General features: G+C 45.2%; 1 protein-coding gene across 1 annotated transcript in view; it reads left to right on the top strand.

The window, feature by feature from the left end:
• The window catches only part of cdh13 (cadherin 13, H-cadherin (heart)), a 378,607-nt gene that overhangs the window by 117,754 nt on the left and 241,418 nt on the right, over positions 1-19,435 (top strand). The window contains exon 3 of the mRNA XM_080002151.1: positions 18,293-18,513. Coding sequence (XP_079858277.1) covers positions 18,293-18,513 — 221 coding nt within the window. The remainder of the gene's footprint in view (positions 1-18,292; positions 18,514-19,435) is intronic.

The following is a 19,435-nucleotide window of genomic DNA, read 5'->3' as shown; positions in this document are numbered from 1 at the left end:
GAAATCAATTAATTAGACAAATTATCAGCCTCTCCATGAGCGTTAATTACCTGAAGGATCTTCTCAGAGGGGCGGCCTTGAGGAAGATCCTTCATTCCAGGCCGATGCCGATCTCGCCAAATGACCTCGCGTCCCAGGCAGGAGCGCTTCCACCGCTACGCCGGGACCACGAAACGAGAGGTCTGTCAGACGACTCTCTTCTTCTTTTTTTTTTCTTTTCTTTTTTTTTGATATCGAACCGTCGCAGATGCCCGGGGTTAAAGCGAGGAGCAGAGCATCGCTCAAGAGAATGGGGAGCGCCGGAATAATGGAGAATATGGACGACACAATTTCGGAATCAAGATCGAATCAAGGCCGCCAAGTATTGGGTGGAGGGGGGTCTTCGCTTTTTCCGATGCTTCGGTAGACACAACAACACAAAACGGGGATAATGGGAGACGGTGTCGTTTGTCACTCAGCTGAGCCGAGGGCACTGAATTACCATCTGATTTCCTTGGACGGATGGACGGATCCAGGTGCACTGTTAAAGTGGACGGGCTCATGAATCTGTTTGATGTCGCAGGGTTGGACGGGGAACGGGGGGAGGAAAAGGCTCGTTGGCACAGTGGCAAAAGAGAAAGGTGTAAACCAAAACCGTTCTGCTCCGAGATCTATCAACAGCGGCGGTGAGGCAGCACCGACACGTAGCCTTTTCTAACCCATTCTGACAATCGGTCCAATGGCTTTACACCTTGAATTCATGGCAAATGACAATTAAAAGGTACTTTTTTTTTCTCCCCAACGAGACAGGAGGAATGGGGAGGATGAGACGCCCACCAGACTCTGCACTTCACTATGCCCGATGGAGGAATTGTCTACGTATACTGTATATAAAATGCTAGAAAGACATCTGTTTTCAGCACTGCTTAATTAAGGCTCGTTGTCAGGCATTTTGCTCACTCATTAACCGCTCTCACAAAGGGCACAGGCAGAGACAAAAGTTAAGGCGAGACGGGGGAGAGGGGCGAAATCGCAGATTTGAAACGTATTTGAAAGTGTTTTTACGATCTGACACCCTCGGTTCTTTTGGGCTTCTCTCTTTTATAATTCTCGGAGTTTGGCCCCGGAAAAGTGTATGTTTACGATCGATGGGATGTGGCGCCTCTGTGCAATTTAATTTGACTCCCAGACAGCGTGGAGCCCGCAACACATCCTAAGGAAGGGCTCTGAATTTATTGACCGATCCATCTAATCCGATCTATCAATCTATAGCACTTTCCTCACTTTTGCTTTTGGAATTGGCATTTCTCATTTTTCCCCTGAATGTGCCGACACATGGGGAGAAAATGGCACCGCATAGATTTTGTAGCGGTATCCACATTTTCCTGACATGTTGAAATTATAATTTGCGGTGAGGTTCGCCACCATTTAATAATGACCCCTGTTTGAACTGGCCATTACTGCATGTTTGACACCTATGTTGCGGAATATTCGTTTAATATTCAAATAGCACTTTTCGTCTACCCTACCAAGATTCAGACGAGAAGCTCAATACCGATATCATCCTTGTGCGTCCAGAACCGAGATAGCGATGGGCTCGATCAGATCTGGGTATTTTACGGCTCTTTGGGCGTCCCTGTCCGGCCCGCGTGAGGTCAATCGTAAAAGTATTTATACTGTGCACGCAATACAACTGTGTTGCTTTTATTTTGAAAAGCGTGCCGTTCTTTTTTGAATTTGCGTAAGGGCGCGCATGCGTGGGTGAACAGCCACAAGTGATGCTGGCCAGCTAGCCCTTGAAATGTCAGCTCAGGCCAAAAAAAAAAAATTTTATACAGAATGCCACGTTTTGAACAAGACATGGACTGCTAAAAATGTATTTACAGAAGTCAAAGGTAAAGCCGTGGGCATAGTTTGTGGTTGACAGGTCGCTGTGTTCGAGGATTACAGTTTGAATCGCCACTACGAGACCAAACACAAGGAGAAATACAAGAACTTGTCTGATCAAGAGCGTGCAAGGGAGTCGGATGCTTTTCTAGCTAAGCTGCAAAACCAACAAGGACCTTTTACTAAACTTTGCACATCCAGAGATGCAGCTGTCAAGACAAGTTATGTCATATCCCACAAAATCGCGAGAAAAAGTAAACTGCTTTCTGACGGAGAGTTTATTAAGGAGTGTTAGTTGGACTCTGCAGCACTAATATGCCAGAGATAAAGGGAGCATTTGAGAACGTGCCCTCTCCGAATGATATCTGGAGCTTCAGCTGAACCACAGAGCGGTCAACTTTGACTGTTTTTCCCTGGCTTTGAATGAGAGCTGCGATGTACGTGACACTACCCAGCTACTCATCTTCTTACGTGGGATAACTACAGTCTTTAAAATCACGGAGGAGCTGGCAGCCATGCAGTCAATGAAGGGACGAGGTAAATGCATGTTTGGACAAGTTGGGACTGAAATGGGACAAGCTGGCAGGTGTGACAACGGATGGTTGTCCAAATCTGATGGGGAAAAATGTTGGACTTTTAAAGAGAATGCAGGATAAAGTGACAGAAATGAACCCTGAGCAGATATTGACATTTTTGCATTGTATTATACATCAGGAAGTGTTGTGTAAGTCAGTGTTAAAAATGAACCACGTTGTTGATGTTGTAACTAAAAAAGTTAACTTCATCAGGGCAAGAGCATTGAAGCACAGACAGTTTGTTGCACTTTTGGAGGAAAATGAGACTGAACATGGTGACATAAGCTACCAAACAGCCATCAGGTGGCTCAGCCTGGGCAAAGTGCTGAAAAGTGTCTGGGACCTGAGAGAAGAGATTCACGAGTTCTGTGTAAAGAAAGGAAATGCCATCCCACAGCTTTCAGATGCAGACTGGATGGCAGACCTTGGTTTTGCTGTAGATGTGACTGTACTCGTGAATGAACTAAATGTCAAACTGCAATGCAAGGGCCTTTTCGTGCATGAAATGTACAGCGCAGTGAAGGCTTTCATGAGAGAAGTTGCAGTTTCTCTCAGGCCAAATGGAGGACAACATTCTCACCCAATTGCCAACACTGAAGGAAGCCACACCAACAGCTGATCACCTCAACAGGGAGTTGAGAGTGAAATGCACATGGTTTCTTCTCCCTCCACCTGCAGTGTGGATATTGCACCCAGTGATGTTCAGATGGAACTCATTGACCTGCAGTCTGACACATTTCTGGCAGAGCACTTAAGATCAGTCTCACTGCTTGATTTTTACTCTTCCCTCAAAGAGGAGAACTTTCCACACATGAGGAGGCAAGCTCGGAACATTCTAGTCCTCTTTGGATCTACCTACGTATGTGAACAGACATTCTCAGTGATCACCTCTCAGCTGTCCTTCCCATATCCACCTCAGACATTCAGCCAGATTTCAATGCACTTGTTCAAGCCCAAGACAGATTCGATTTTTCCCACTCAACAAGTAAAATGTACTGAAAAACATTAACAGCACTTATTGATTTTTGTTTCAAGTTGACCAATTTCTTATCTTTAACATACTGCAAAACACTTTTTCAGTATTTGTGAAGATTAACATGTTAAAAATAAAATGAAACACTGATGTAATGATTGTTTTTGTTTTTACTGTTTATTACTTCTGTACGAGTATTTTCTTATTTGACCATAATTTGATCATAATTTAATATATTTATATAAATATTTACAGAACATCCTTATTCTTCTGATTACCAGTAGCAGCTAATCAAAATATATAATTTACTGCTTTTTACAATGGGAAAAAAATCAATATTGAGCAGAATTAAGTTCAAGTTATTGTTGGTTCGGCCCTCCAACACAGCTCGGGTTTCTCATGTGGCCCCTTGTAAAAATGAATTGCCCACCCCTAGGCTGATGCTCACTGTGTTAGCTCAGTGCAAGGCTGCAGACGGATTCAACTAACCCAGCGCCTGTGCAATTAGAAGCACCTTCATCCCTCTATATCAAATGCCAAGTTCATTTAAGGGCTAAGATGTATCCATTCAATAAATGCATAGCGTGAATATAGTATGAAACTGAGGAAACTGCTTTAGGTTGATAGATGGGATTAGATCGATTGGTGAGATGTAGACCCTTCATTTTCCAGAGAGTGGAAGAGAAATAAACAGAGGCCAAGAAAAATATGCAATGAAAGCGGCTTTGCCTTCGTAAAAACGGGGGATCTTTTCTTTCTTGATATGTGGTCCGTGTGGAGACATGGCACTTTGTTGAAAACATGGAGGCTTCTGCCAGTCATTAAGATTCAGCCAGATAGGCTTGTGACAGTGATCTATTGCGCGTCTACAGCGAGTGTTTCAAGTGCTCTCTTGCTGCCACGCTGGTTATTGATAATATTTTGCGGCCCACCTCCCTCGGACTGCAGCAGAGACGGGCTGACCCCGGGTGAATGTTAAGATGAACCCATGTGGCTTGACGCAGAAGGCGAGTGCAGGAAGGAGACAGCCCCACCAAATGCTGATGCAGACGCGGATAAAGTTGATATCCTGAATGCTGAGTTCATGTGATCCATTTTTGATTTTTGATAGATAGCCCCAGGAAAACATTCATACCTTTGGCAACAAAAATGAGAAAAAAACTTGCACTTTGCAGTGGCGTGCTCCAGAGATGCTGGGGCATCTTGTCTGTCGGATCAGCGAACGTTGTAAGGATGCACCTCAAGCAAGCCGTGAAGCGTCCGGGGGGACCTCTCTATATATGACTTGATTAACATTGCGATCCAGATTGCCACAGCATCCTCAAAATACTGCTCTTGTCGCTCACAGTCAGTGATGTGTTTAAAAGCGGATTCTACAATGCTGCTATAATCATTTGAAGAACCCCAGAACTCCAAATACCAATATAAATCCAAACACCAATATAAATCCAAATACCAATATAAATCCAAATACCAATATAAATCTACCAGTACTGAGGAGAACCTGACTGAAATAATCGAAATAATGATGTGCACCCTTAGTTTTGCTGATACCCAAATCAAGTGCAGTTTAACCAGTTAAAAGAGGCGGCCAGTGTGTTGGGGAAACCTGATCATTTCAAAAGTAAGTTGAGAGCATTGTCCACACAGAGCCATAGGGTACGGCTCAGATTGAGTTTGTCTTCATCAAGTGGCAGCAGAAGAAGCTAGTATGACCTGTTTCTTTCCTCGGGGGATTGTGCATGTACATTTTCACAACACAGTCCATATGGCGGCTATCACACCTTTCCTCTCGCTAACACCTGCTCACGGCTTGGGAGTTGGCGCCTCACCCCTCTGGAGCTCTAAATGGCGCAGTCGGCCCCGGTACGCTGCAATCAGGGCATCCAGATCACGGGCGCCGACCCTGCCAAGACCCCCCATCTGCCATCACAGTCAATGACCACACCATCTCTCTCTCTCTCTCTCTCTCTCTCTCTCTCTCTCTCTCTCTCTCTCTCTCTCTCTCTCTTTTGTTGCCAGTCAAGCTGCTTCCTTGTCTCTCGGTTAGTACATTCTCCGTTCCCCCCCCCTGTACGCGGCGTGGCTCCTCTCTGGCTGACCCACTTCTCAGAGAGATAGGAATTTACATTTCTGATGCAAATTTCACTACATCTGCTACAAGGTCTTGCAAACATCATCCACAACAACTTCCGTAAAGGAAAAATAAACTCCACATGTTTAATTCAGTGCAGCCTGTGCGCAAGGAGGGTGTTCATCAATTAGTAACATGATGTTTTTAATTGCATCTTTGATGGAATTTAGAGAGCGGATTTCTTTTTTTTGCGGCCAGATATAAACTGTCAACATTAATATTACATTCTCCTGCCAAGACTTAGACTTCGCTCTCCAAGTAATTGATGGCCAAAAATCATTAGAAACCCGAGTCGAGTCAATCTCGGCCAGCGGCCCGGCTGATGTCTTTTCTCGCGGATATCGTTGCAGTCGCGGTTTGGCAAAAAAATGTGCTCCAGAAATATTAGCATGAAATTATAAGTGCTCTGTCGTTGCATGAATCAAGAATATTTATTTGGGTGGTGGCCAGTGAAATATGGCCTCTGCATTTTTCCCATCCTGGCTTGTCCTTCTTCCGGGGGGGCAACCAGGAGCAGTGGGCAGCATTCGTCGACAGGACCAAGTGTCCATTGCTGCTCAGATGATGATGTGTGCATGTTTTTGGTGGGGGTCCTTACTGACGTTAGGTGGAGGAAACCCCATGTGAGCACGGGGAGAACATGCAAACTCCACACAGAAAGGCTCCTATTTGGGAGATAACCCGCCAGAGCACGCTGCCAACAGCGCCCCAGGCGGAAATCGAACCCAGGACCTTCTTGCTGTGACGCAGCAGTGCAAATGCACTGCGCCACCGTGCATACTCGTGAAAGATGCAACGCTATGTTTATTTACAAGGCTGGGGAACAACACACATACACAGTCCCTCTGTGACTACACCCAGCATGTAAACACTCACACATGCATAAAGATAGATTGATACATCAATTCACCCACATAAATATATGCAAATAGATTCTTTGGCGCATTGGGAAATACTAGTTCCTATATCTACACACAAGGTCTAGGTTGTGTGTGTGTGAGTGTGTGTGTGTGTGTGTGTGTGTGTGTGTGTGTGTGTGTGTGTGTGTGTGTGTGTGTGTGTGTGTGTGTGTGTGTGTGTGTGTGTGTGTGTGTGTGTGTGTGTGTGTGTGTGTGTGTGTGTGTGTGTGTGTATACCCCTTGCAGCCTGTTATTTATTTATCTGTATCTTTTGGGTGTACTGTTCGTGTGATAATCATCATGTGTGGAACGCAGTCTAACAGGAACAGTGTTTCCGGATCAGACAACTGGTGGTGGAGGAAAGGCATTGCCTTTGGCCTTCGTGTTTCTCTCAGCCATCCGTGTCTGCTTCTACGCCCTCATTATTTCATACCTCCCTCCTTCCCTTTGATCCGTTCTTGTTTCCATTTTTGTTTTCCCAACAAGAGTCGTAATTGTTCGACTCTCGCCAAGGCTCACAAACAGTCCCAAGATTCTTGTTGGTTTTAAAGACTTGACAGAACGCTCTTTAAGCCCGTCTTCCGAGGACCTTCACCCGGGCATTAGCAGAACACTCTTCCTGCGCTATGGAGATAATGATTGCCGCTGTCAGGGAGGTGGCAGAATTACTTAAGTCAAAAGTTTTCTTCGCCCGTACCCTTTCTCGGTTGCTTCTTTTTCCCAGTTTTTTTGGCCATCTGGCCCGGCGCCCAGCACGGCTCCCCTCCAGCGCCAGGGGAAAGTGCTGAGTAACTTGGCCGGAGCGTCGGGGGCTCAAACTGGGTGTTACTGTGCTTCTTGAAAGCCTATCGATCAGCCTGAATGCTCGGCTGGATGCTTTTGTCGACTTTTGTGAGGATGTGTATGTGCGCGCGTGTGTGTGCTCTGTATGTTTGAAAGTATCTGTATCTGTTTATCAGTGTCGTTTGATTGACAGCTCTGGGTGTTATTTCGCTTTATTTGCGCTTGCCGTTAAATGGGTTTGGCAAATCCCACCTCCTCCGTCTTTCAGGCTGTTGAAGACACACATATCGTACCTCCCTATGTTACGCTTGCAAAACGACATTCTTGATAACCAGTAGTAATTATAGATCCTACTGTTGGGACCTAGAATGAAACGTTACTGGTGAGATTTATTTTCACGGCAAAGTACCATCGCCCTTGGTATACTGTACCTTTAAGTCGAAAGAAGTCAGCGAAACAAAACACCCTTTAATGACTGTGTATTATCTGCCCTCCCAACCGCCCTTCGGACATCATTCCTTGCTGGCCAGCTAAAACCGCAGAAGCAAGCTATCTCGTCTTGTGATTTATTGGCCGGGGTGATCCGTTTGGAAGCTTAACCGCTGTTTGACGCGGTATGCCCCACTGAACGCTACTCTGGCTAGTTTGCCGCTTCATTAACCGACTGTTGGTGGTAGTTTTGGGCAAAATGGAGGGGCTGACAGTTTCACCGGTTGTCCGGTCACGAGGAGCGGTTGCTGTCCATCACATACACAGCCATGCAGCGCTCAGCTGGGTGAAATACTGTCCATCATCCAGGGCCTTAATTCCTAATTTCTCCGGTGTGCTGACCCGCTCACTGGCTTCCCTCAAAGCTGCTTCTGTTATATGTTCCATAGTCTGAATCGTCTATTTTTATAGACATTTTCTTCCGTATATACAGTATCTGGTTTACCGACGGTTTCATCACCCTTTTGGATGTTTACGCAGACATCTCTGTGGCCCAGCGACCAGTCGGTTCCTCTTCTTGCCGAGCAACATCGCCGCCTCCCTTGGTTGTGGTTGCCGGTCTTATCATCAGCTCACCAGCAGCCATCGCTACCCGCGCCATCTGCTTTGATGAAAAGGCTCGCCCTGCCGGCTACTGACAAACAAACACCTTGGGAATTTGGTTTGTTTTGGTGTTAAATTGCTGTCAGGTTCTTCCCTCAGATCTAATGCGGCTCTGGCCGTTGCTGCGGTCGCCCCGAAGGAAGGGGGAACCACCTTGATGCGCGCTGCTCTGCCGCCGTATTTCCGCTTTCACCTCGCAAACAAGGTGGAGAAATTTTAAGGGGTGTGTGTGTGTGGGGGGGGGGGGCGGGGGGATACAAATGAATTCCTATTTTAAAGAAAATCTTAAAACTTGAACCAAGCCCACTTCAAAGGCCAAAGCTCCGGGCCTAAACAGTTCCAGCTGAGATCAGAGCTGGTATTTATAGATGCTGTCTGACTGTTTGTCTGTTTTATTTTTCTCGGCTGTGGTGAACCGATGTGCGGCATACGCAGCGTCTCATCTCAACCGGTCCTGTCTTTTGACTCATTCTCTCAACGCCTTATTGAATGGGACTCGCGGTAACCTTCACACTTGCGAGGTATTTAACATAGTCGCTGCCGATGAGCAGTGACACCCCGTGTTTAGTCGCTTCACGGCTGAAAGCGCAAATCAGAAGAGACACTCGCGGCGTACTGTAAGCAGCACAACTCAGACCTCAAATGGAAGTTCAGGAGGAGGGCTGTGACTTTGCTTACGGGGGTGAAGAATGTAGGTGATAATGGATATGAGAGATTATACCTGTCGGGGAAAATACTTGCTGCAATAATGATAGAGAGATGATGCTCGCAGATCCTTGTCAAAATGCATTAAGTCCGAGGCTCTTTCTTTATTTGCTTCGCCTCGTTCAGGGTGAACATTATGTCTGCAAATAACCCTAAATTAATTTGGAGAAGTGGAGGGATGGCAGTAACTTGTCAAACCTTTCTAGCGTTGCATCTAGTGCTGCAACAGTGAGAACCCTTTGCAATGCTCAGATTCACCCAGTCAAGGGCGTATTGTCCAAGAACGCTCTGTTGGCCAGCTTGTTCACCGGAAGGGTTTTTTGTCCCTTGCTTCCTGTATTGAGATGAGATTTTCTTTTCAATTTTAGAACTTCTTCTCCTTTACTCCCTTGCCCTTTCAGCTGACTCCATGAGAGGAGCGGTAAAGGTTGCCGATTCCTGTAAACCTTCTCTCCACCTCTTCCTCCGCGCCACAACGTCTCAGCTTCAGCTCGTCTAATAAGTAGCAGTGCACAGTCAATTTCGCAGCTGACGTCATTCCAGAAAGAGTTATCCCCTTTTTCGCTGAGAATACACAGTCCACCCTTTTTGCAATGGCAGCTGGGTAGATCGATGACAGGGAAACGGACATACTGCGAATGGCCTGGCGGCAGATGGAGCTCGCTGGCCCAGGTGTCATGGCCCGGAATCGCAGGTGGAAGTTCTGAGCAGGACAATGGTTGTGCAGCAGTGAAAGATGCAGCTCATTATTTTTCAGGATGTGTGTGTGTGTGCGTGCACTGGGAGTGGCGTGGGGGAGTATGTTTGCTGTCTAGCCTGGCACTGCCCCAGAGGTCACTGGCCTGGTTAGGTGGATCCGCCGCTACTCATGGAGATAACGAGGAGAGGATCACCCCCAGTGGTCAAGCGAGAGAGACGCCAGGTCAGCTCTCATTTTCACCGTCATTACTCTCTCGCTCTCGCTGTCGCTCTGTCTCTCTCTTACTCTCTCTCTCTATCCCATTCTATTTTCCCCCGGCTTCCTACACCTCCTGGACACAATAGACTCAGACCTCCGGATACATAGAGACGGACAATAAGCGACTGAAACCCGCAGCCTCCATAGTATGGGGGGAGGGGGGCACAAAGGTCATTTTGATGGGACAGAGGCCCATCCATCTATCCATCCATCCAACCAGAACCTCTGTCTGAATAGCGGGCACCAGACTGTGACCCTTCCATCAATTCATCTGCTTTTACAAGTCCTGTATAAATGGTGGCTTGTCTGTGCGTTTATGTGTAGCATTGGTGAAGCTCCACACATTTTGATTGTGAATTGTTGATACAAAGGTTTTTGTCTGTTGTCAGATTTACAAATTTGTTGCGTATTGGAAATTTCTTCTATTTCTTTTGTCAACTTTTAGGTTTAGGGTATGTTGCCAAACTCCCATTTTTTTTTTTTTTATCTTTATTTATCGACATTTGTTTTTATTTTTCAGTTAATTGAAGGTATATTGCAAATCTATCTATCTGGTAAGGATAAGTAATAAGGTAGTTAAGATAGTAATAGCCAAAAAGAACAAATGAAAAACACTACGGGTACTCCTCACTCCTCACGACCTACCTGTTTAACGACTGTTCGGACTTAGGTCCAGCTCTCTGATCAGTCTGTATTGTACGCTGCGTGCAATACCGCGCCATCTCAGCATCACCCTTTATATACCATACACACTTTGTATACTATATATGCTATATATACTATACATACTATATACACTATATATACTATATATACAATAAATACTATATACACTATATTTACTATATATACTATATATACTATATACACTTTATATACTACATACGCTATTATATACACTATATATACGTTATATACACTATATACACTATATACACTATATACACTATATATGCTATATACACTATATATACTATAACTATATACACTATATACACTTTATATACTATATATACTATATATATGTATACATCTCATCATGCATCACCCTTCTAAGTCTCAGTCTCGTTCTCGCAGTCTGTCAGTATTCACTACGCTAGCGTTCGCTATGGCCACGCCCCCTTACCGAAAAATACCACGGGTCCTCGCTCAATGACCAAGGAACGGAACTCGGACGTTAAGTGAGTAGTACCAGTACAGCGTAAAAATATCCTGCACTAAATAATGATATATAAGTAATAATAAGTAATGGAATAAAGTTGGCAATACTTTTTCATTGTACAATCTTCAATGAAGGCTGCGAATTACGAAAAAGCAGCAGCTGCTCGTCACACTTTACAGAAGGAATTCAACATTGACCGTTAATCTGAAGAGTAACTGATCCCGTCTGTAAGTGGGAGCTCATCCTAATCAGCTTTTGATACTTCTGAGCTGGTTTTGACTCGGAGCATTATCAAAACTTACCCTGTACGGTACCACGCATTCCGGCGTTGTCGTATTGTGCGTCCTTCCTCCATTCTCCTTTCTTTTGTATTTATTCATCGCTTCGAGAGAGAAGGGACATTTATAGAGAAATTAAGAATGCTGGCGTGGGGAGGAAGGGGTTAATGGTGGACGCTTCTCTGAAAGCCTCAATGCTTTTTTTTTGCGTGATTGTGGTGAATTATTTCCCTGCCATCCAAAGTGGATGAGGTCGTATGCATTTTGAGGTGAGAGATAACAACAATAGAATAGTGATAAATGTCAACCACCGCCAAGTGGATTATGTCTTGGAAAAAAACACCAAAAAATATTCGTTCTGGCTAAGGGCAACAATGGCAGATTGATTGCTCGTAAAATTTGACGATTATTTAAAGCCTTGTGAATGATTGAAAATTCAAATTTTTGTATTTTCATTTATTTATTGCATATTTGCCAATTTCTTCTCAAAGTACTTTATTATTATTGACTATCTATCTATCTATCTATCTATCTGTCTATCTGTCTATCTGTCTATCTGTCTATCTATCTATCTATCTATCTATCTATCTATCCGTCCAGCGAATATTTAATGCGTTGCAGGAGTGACTGCTAACTCAAACAGACGGACATTTTCAGATCAAACCGTTTGTTTATTGGGAAGAAAAATCGAAAATTAAAGAAATAGGAGAAGGATGCAAGAGACAGAGGTGCGATGTCGCATCGTGGGGAAGGATTTGAAGGGAAAAGTGGAGGTGACGGGTAACTGTCAATCATACATTCTTTTGCAATTATCCATTAAAATTTCTGATTCACATTTTGGTTTTGGCATCCGAAGTGTCTCACCCTCGCACGCCGGTTATTTGAGTGGTGTGTTCTCCTGAGCCCTCATATTAAAAAAAGATAAGTAAATAAATTGTCAGCGCCAGCACACCCATGCTTTGACCTTTGAGATTACGGCTCCAATTCCCATCTCCCCTGCGTCACAGAGACTTGACATTTAGTTACCAGGCAGAAAATTCTCTTCAAAACAACTCACAGGAAAGCCGCCGTTTATCACAGAGGACGACAAAAAGACAAAACACAAATAAAAATGTTAGTGGCTGACAATGACAGTGAGAACTATTCGATGTAACTAAAGGCAGATAATATCTATCTATATATTGGGTTTGAGGACGCGGCCCTTCGTCAACACTCACGGATAAATATGTTTTAATTTAGATTATACCGATGTCATTAAGATTAAATTGATGTTATTTGCAAGAGCACTTTTTATTTTTAATGTTTACTTTGAAGATAATTGATGGAATTCTTATCTTTGGTTCATTGAGGTCTGAGCCGTTCACTGAAGTTTCTAACGGTGTTTCGCCTTAATGAGCCTCCGAAAAAGCCAGATACCACTCGCTTATTCAGTTTATCATTTTATTTACAGGGAAACTGAGGTGGGTGAAGAGCTTGATGTCCTTGTTAATTATAATCATTATCAGATCATTAGATTGAGGTGTTTTTGGGTTTTTTTGTCACTTGATTCTGAATAAATTACGTTGCAAATGTTCCCACAAGGCTAATAATACATACATCAGATTTTTATATCTTTCAATATTATAGTATAGCTGTTAATATATGCTAATACAGCCGATGATAAGATTGTCATATTGTAGTATATATTACTATTTTAGGTTTTAGAGGGGTTGGAATTTTTATCCATTTTCATATCAAGGACCCTCAATTTGCATAAGGCCACGGATAAGGCCCCGTAAGATAAGACTTTTTATCTCTTGGACCCCGATCTGAGAAGACTTTTATCGTTAGATCTGATTCTGTCCAAACTACTAATCCACCTGTCTAAACTGCCGTGAGGGGCGAAACTATGATCAAAAACAGTCTTTATTTTACATCCTCTAATTGTGCTCACATCTCCGCAAATGAAATAATGAAGTGAGAGGAAGTTGAACTATTCATGACTTAGCTGGAGCCCCCCCAGAACCTCTGGAAGGACCCCCTGGGGAACCACAGAATCAGTCAGAACGCGACGGTCTTTTGTCCTGAACACGAGGGAATAGAAATCCCACCACCACCACCACCCCCCCTCTACGCCCCTGCACCCCTCTAGTCATCAGCGAGGGCGGACTTTGGTCGACGGTAATCCATGTCGTGGCCGCTCTTCCCCGGGCGCGTTCCGTTGTTGTTGCTCGACTTCAAAGCCGCCGGCTCACCATGCTCTCTTCTGAACCCCACCCCCCAAAAAAAGCAAAAAAAAAAACAAAAACCCCTGACAACATTAGAGCACTATCAGACAACTCCCTCGCCGCCTTTGAAATGCCACCGACACTGCTCGGCGGCTGAAATTCCGCGAGGCTTTAAAGGGGGAGAGCGCCCGTGTTATTGAAATAAATCCGAGGCTCGTAATGGGAACGGAAATGAACACGTCCCTTCACGGTGTCTTTGGTTCTTTGGGGAATGTCAGAGGTGGAGGAGTCAGATGGAGCCTAGCGCCCTTTGGAGAGGTTGGGGACTCCCTCTGTCGCCCTCATCATCCGCGTAGCTGGTGCCTAAACCTCCGCATCTTTTCCTTTCCTTTCCCGTCCCTTCTCTTCTCTTCCCTTCCCTCTTCCTTCCCTTCACTTCCTTTCCTTTCATCCGCCTCGTTTCGTTTTGTTTTTTTTGTGCTCCTTCCTCTCCTCTCATCTCTCCCGGCTGGCCGCGGATGATTGTGTCCGGAGGAAGGATTCTATGGTCACAGAGATAAAAAGGCCGTGCTAAAGAGTCTCCGATGTTAAGTGCTTTTAAAAAGAGCGCTTTGATACGACTCGAGTCGTATTGACTTTATAGCCGGCGTCGCGCTAACCGTCGGTTTTCCAATTTCATTTGGCGTTGGCGGGTAAATTGGAGGTGACCTCAGATCAATTGGAGATGGGGTGGGCAGGGGGGGACTGACAATTGGATGGACAGATTAACAGAGAGAAAGGGTTGAGAGGTCTTTCCTACCTTGGCGCCCGGTGTCCCCCCCCGTCGACGAGAGACGTGGAAATATCGGCAGCGTTCTCGGCCGCAGAGCAAAAGGGGGATCGTTAGCACCGCGGGGGAGCCGTTCTTACTTAAATGGTGGTGGCTGGTGATCTGTATTCATCAGGACGCTCGGTCATTAAGTCATGAATCCAAAACGGATTGCAACACTGTTTGGGCCATGTTGAATCACCCCAAAACCGGTTGGTAAATGACTGGGAAGAGTAAAGGGAAAAATGCGTCGCCTACGAGTGTTTATCCATACGGCGCTTATTTTCAAAACGGTGTGCGCCACCTGTAAATATTGCAGTCATTATTTCAATTTGGGTTTGATGATTCCACCCTGGTGCAAGACAATAGTAGCGGATCGCACTGTAAAAGTTGCAGTAGTTGTGGTGGTAAGTTTCGTAGTTGTGTCTGGAATGAATCGTCATTCTCAGCGCCGGCTCTGTTATGTCGTCCGCATTTGCAGGCCCAGCCGTGTTGCAATTAACCGCATACTGGAGAGGGCCTCGGGTTGTGTTTTCTCGTGAGGTAATAATTTAGTACGTGCTCGATTATCAAGGTGGCCAAATATGGGTCCACAAAATATAAGAACGAGCACGTTATCGTCACGTGCACGCTGGGATTACCGATCGAAAAAACTCTGCGAGAGGCTGGGCATACGCTCGCCACGAGATCTAAACCGTTTATTCCCTCCCAAAAGAGGCTCCCGCCGGTACCCGATGCGAGCCGACCCAAGAGACGAGGCGTTGGCAGATCCTTTCGAAGAAGAAATTCCTTTAGCTGGTCATGAGCTGGCGCGCCACTTTCTAGCTTACGCTGAGCCGCGAGGATCTCATCCATAAATGATGAACCATGTGCGACATTGTCTTGACAGCTGAGCAGAGGCATCGTCCCTGAGGGACGACAAGATTCTATCTTTCCTCGCCCATTCAGATATTAAGCTGTTTTCACCATGCACCGAGCTAATATTTGGGGCCCCTGCACTGCACTGCACTGGCTGCGAGGAAGTAAGACAGGAAAAAAGAAAGAGAAGAGGAAATCATGCGTTTGCAAGCGCTTGTACACAACATCACAGCCCAGGAAACACATTGGTTCATTAATATTGATCGGCATGCGGTACGTCCTGGACACTGATGTCTTTCCAATGAATCAGAGCCTTCGAGGGGGAATTAAAAGTGGAATAATGGCATGTTGCATAAGCCGCCATATGTCTCAAGTAGAGGATCTGGAGTCTGAGGGCTTCCACATGAAGCTTCAATGTTCTTTCACCTGGCCTTGCTTCAATTTTCTAACGCCTCTACTCACCCACACACACACACACACACACACACACACACACACACACACACACACACACACACACACGCGCGCGCACACCCGCACACTCCTCGTCTCTCCAGAGCTTTGCCGGCAGAAAACACGGCTGGAGAAGGGAAGAAAAAGGAGAGGAAGGTCAAGGATGGGAGTGAAGGGTCGCAGGCGTTTAGTTGCGAGAGGATTGTGGTGCGGGGATCGTGTCGCGACACCGAGGGGAGCGTGTGCGGGAGAGATAAAGTCAGGATGAGCACGATCAGAGCGGATAAACCCGGGTAGAGTCCTCAGCGGTATCTTCCCCAGCCAGACGAGACTGGCTAACACACACACACACACACACACAGACACACACACACACACACACACACACAGACACACACACACAGACACGCGCGCACACACACACACACATAGATGCCTAAGCTCGCCGGCAAAAACAGACACAAACTCACACTGCAACTGGAGAGAAGGTAACTTCACCTCACATTCTTCTTATCCTGCCCTGACATACGGTCCCTCAAGTTAAAGCAAGCAAGGGCGCTAAATGATAGGTGTGCTGCCTCTGTGTGTGTGTGTGTGTGTGTGTGTGTGTGTGTGTGTGTGCGTGTGTGCGTGTGTGCGTGTGTGTGTGTGTGCGTGTGTGTATGTGTGTGTGTGCGCGTGACTCATCTATCTTATAAAGGAGGTGTGCGTGTAGAGATCACAGTACTTTAACCGTAGTCTGGATAACAGTGCTGTGGTGAAGATCATCAGCTGTGTCTTCAGGGCATGTCTGAGTTCACAATCCCAGAGTTATTGGATCTCTCTCTCTCTCTCTCTCTCACTCTCTCTCTCTCTCTCTCTCTCTCTCTCTCTACCAGCCCTCAAATGTTTCATTTTATTCGCCTTAGCGCTGGTATATATACGCCGCGTTCCAAATTATTATGCAAATCATATTTTTCTCTGATTTTCCTAAATAGTCGATGCAAATGACAGCCAGTATAATTTTCAGGTCATCAACCTTTAGGCTATAATTCGAATGTTATTGAACAAACCTCCCACTGATAACAGTATTTTTTTCAAAAATAAAAAAACTCAAAATGCACTGTTCCAAATGATTATGCACAACAGAGTTTCAAAACATTTTCTAGGTTGTAAAGAACTGAAAATGGTCATTAGTTGAATTTGCAGCATTAGGAGGTAATATTTACTGAAATCAAAAGCTATTTCAATCAAAAACATCTTAACAGGCCAAGTTACATGTAAACATAGGACCCTTCTGTGATATCACCTTCACAATTCTTGCCTCCATTGAACTTGTGAGTTTTTGGAGAGTTTCTGCTTGAATTTCTTCCTCCACCCTCATAGTTCTTTGTTTGAGGATGCTCCAAAGGTTCTCAATAGGGTGGAGGTCAGGGGAGGATGGGGGCCACACCATGAGTTTCTCTCCTTTCATGCCCATAGCAGCCAATGGCACAGAGGTATTCTTTGCAGCATGAGATGGTGCATTGTCAGGCATGAAGATGATTTTGCTACGGAAGGCACGGTTCTTCTTTTTGTACCATGGAAGAAAGAGGTCAGTCAGAAACTCTATATACTTTGCTGAGGTCATTTTCACACCTTCAGGGATCCTGAAGGGGCCTAGCAGCTCTCTCCCCATGATTCCGGCCCAAAACATGACTCCGCCACCTCCTTGCTGACATCGCAGCCTTGTTGGGACATGGTGGCCATCCACCAACCATCCACTAGTCCATCCATCTGCACCATCCAGGGTTGCACGGCACTCATCAGTAAACAAGACTGTTTAAAAATGAGTCTTCATGTATTTGTGGGCCCACTGCAACCGTTTCTGCTTGTGAGTGTTTGTTAGGGGGGGTCCAATAGTAGGTTTATGCACAACTGCAAGCCTCTGCAGGATCCTACACCTTGAGAGACTCCAGAGGCACCAGCAGCTTCAAATACCTGTTTGCTGCTTTGTAATGGCCTTTTAGCAGCTGCTCTCTTAATCCCATGAATTTGTCTGGCAGGAACCTTCCTTATTATGCCTTTATCTGCACAAACCCATCTGTGCTCTGAATCAGCCACAAATCTCTTCACAGCACAATGATCACGCTTCAAGTTTTTGTGAAATATCTCATGTTTTCATACCTTGTCCAAGCATTGCACTATTTGAGGCTTTTTGGCAGCAGAGAGATGCTTTTTCTTTCCCATATTGCTTGAAACCTGTGGCCTGCTTAATAATGTGGAACGTCCTTCTTAAGTAGTTTTCCTTTAATTGGGCTCACCTGGCAAACTAATTATCACAGGTGTCTGAGATTGATGTCAGTGATCCAAGGAGCCCTGAGACACAATCCCATCCATGAGTTTAATTGAAAAACAAAAAATGTAATATTTATGACACTTAAATCCAATTTGCATAATAATTTGGAAAGCGGTGTACACCTGGCGGAACACCTCGCTCCTTCTGGCTGTCACCGATTTATTCCTAGGTTTGGAGGTGGCGGGTGCCGGATGGATAACCTGTCCTGTGTCTTCTCCCTGCAGTTGAGTTTGACGACTGTGCGGGCAACGAGGACGTGGCGTTCGAGGTGTCGGACCCCGACTTCGGCGTGGACGAGGAGCTGAACCTGGTGCCCCGGCGGGATGTCCTGCACCGCCCGGCGCCGGTCATGTTCGTCCACGGCGTCGGATCGCGTGTCGACGACATGGCGCAGGTGGATGTCACGGGATCGCTGCCGCCGCTGTGGGCCCCGCACACGCTCAGGGTGAGTGGAGCGCGAGATTTGGTTTTTTGATAAATCCGGGTTCGGAAAGGGTTCAGAAATTCCACTCCGGGACTTTGATGCAACCGCGTGGGAAATAAGAATGGACTCAGAGGTCCAACTGATGAGTGAAGAGTGCAGGGCTGAAGCAGAAACATGGTAGGAGTTTTACATTCTGGACCTGGAATGGACCTTTCCACCTTTGCATTCGATCTTAGGATGAATCTGTTTGGGAATCTGTTTCAATTTGGGTGCACGTGTGTGTGTGTAAGGTAGAAAAGCATATAAGTAAAAGTATATACATTTTTCGACAGTATATAAGTATATTACTTTTGTACAAGGATTGATGGAAGTAATGGAAGTAATTATTACTGTAGGTACTCAAAAAGCACAACTAATCCTTGTTCCAGCATTTTAGGCAAATGTCAAATGTCAATTAGTAATAAACAGAATTATCAACATGAAATATTGAAATTTAACTTTAAACGTCATCCTTATCACTTGAGGTGATGAGGATATTTCTGTTCTTTTTTTGTGACATTGATGACTACAACGAGCTAAGCTGGTTTATAAAATTCACCATGACTGTCTTTCACTTTTTTCTTGCACTAATGCCGGAAATGGCGGAACAACAATGGAAACATCGTACAATATAGAGGAGCACATACATATCACGCAAATACATCTCTGTTTCGAAAAAAGTGCCATCAAGAAAAAGGATCGAATATGGACTTTTTTTTTTTGCAAAATAATCTAACGGATTAGGCGGTAGAGCTGGTGGTCTAGTGATCTAAAGGTTGCTGGTTCGATCCCAGGCTCCTCCTGCTAGCATGCTGTAGTGTCCTTGAGCAAGACACTTATCCCCTAATTGCTCCTGATGGCTGCGTCCGTCGGTGTTTGAATAATTGTAAGTCGCTTTGGATAA

The sequence above is a fragment of the Zeus faber genome (genome assembly GCF_960531495.2).
Source record: "Zeus faber genome assembly, chromosome: 6".
NCBI lineage: Eukaryota > Metazoa > Chordata > Actinopteri > Zeiformes > Zeidae > Zeus > Zeus faber.
This window is presented reverse-complemented; position numbering and strand designations above follow the sequence as displayed.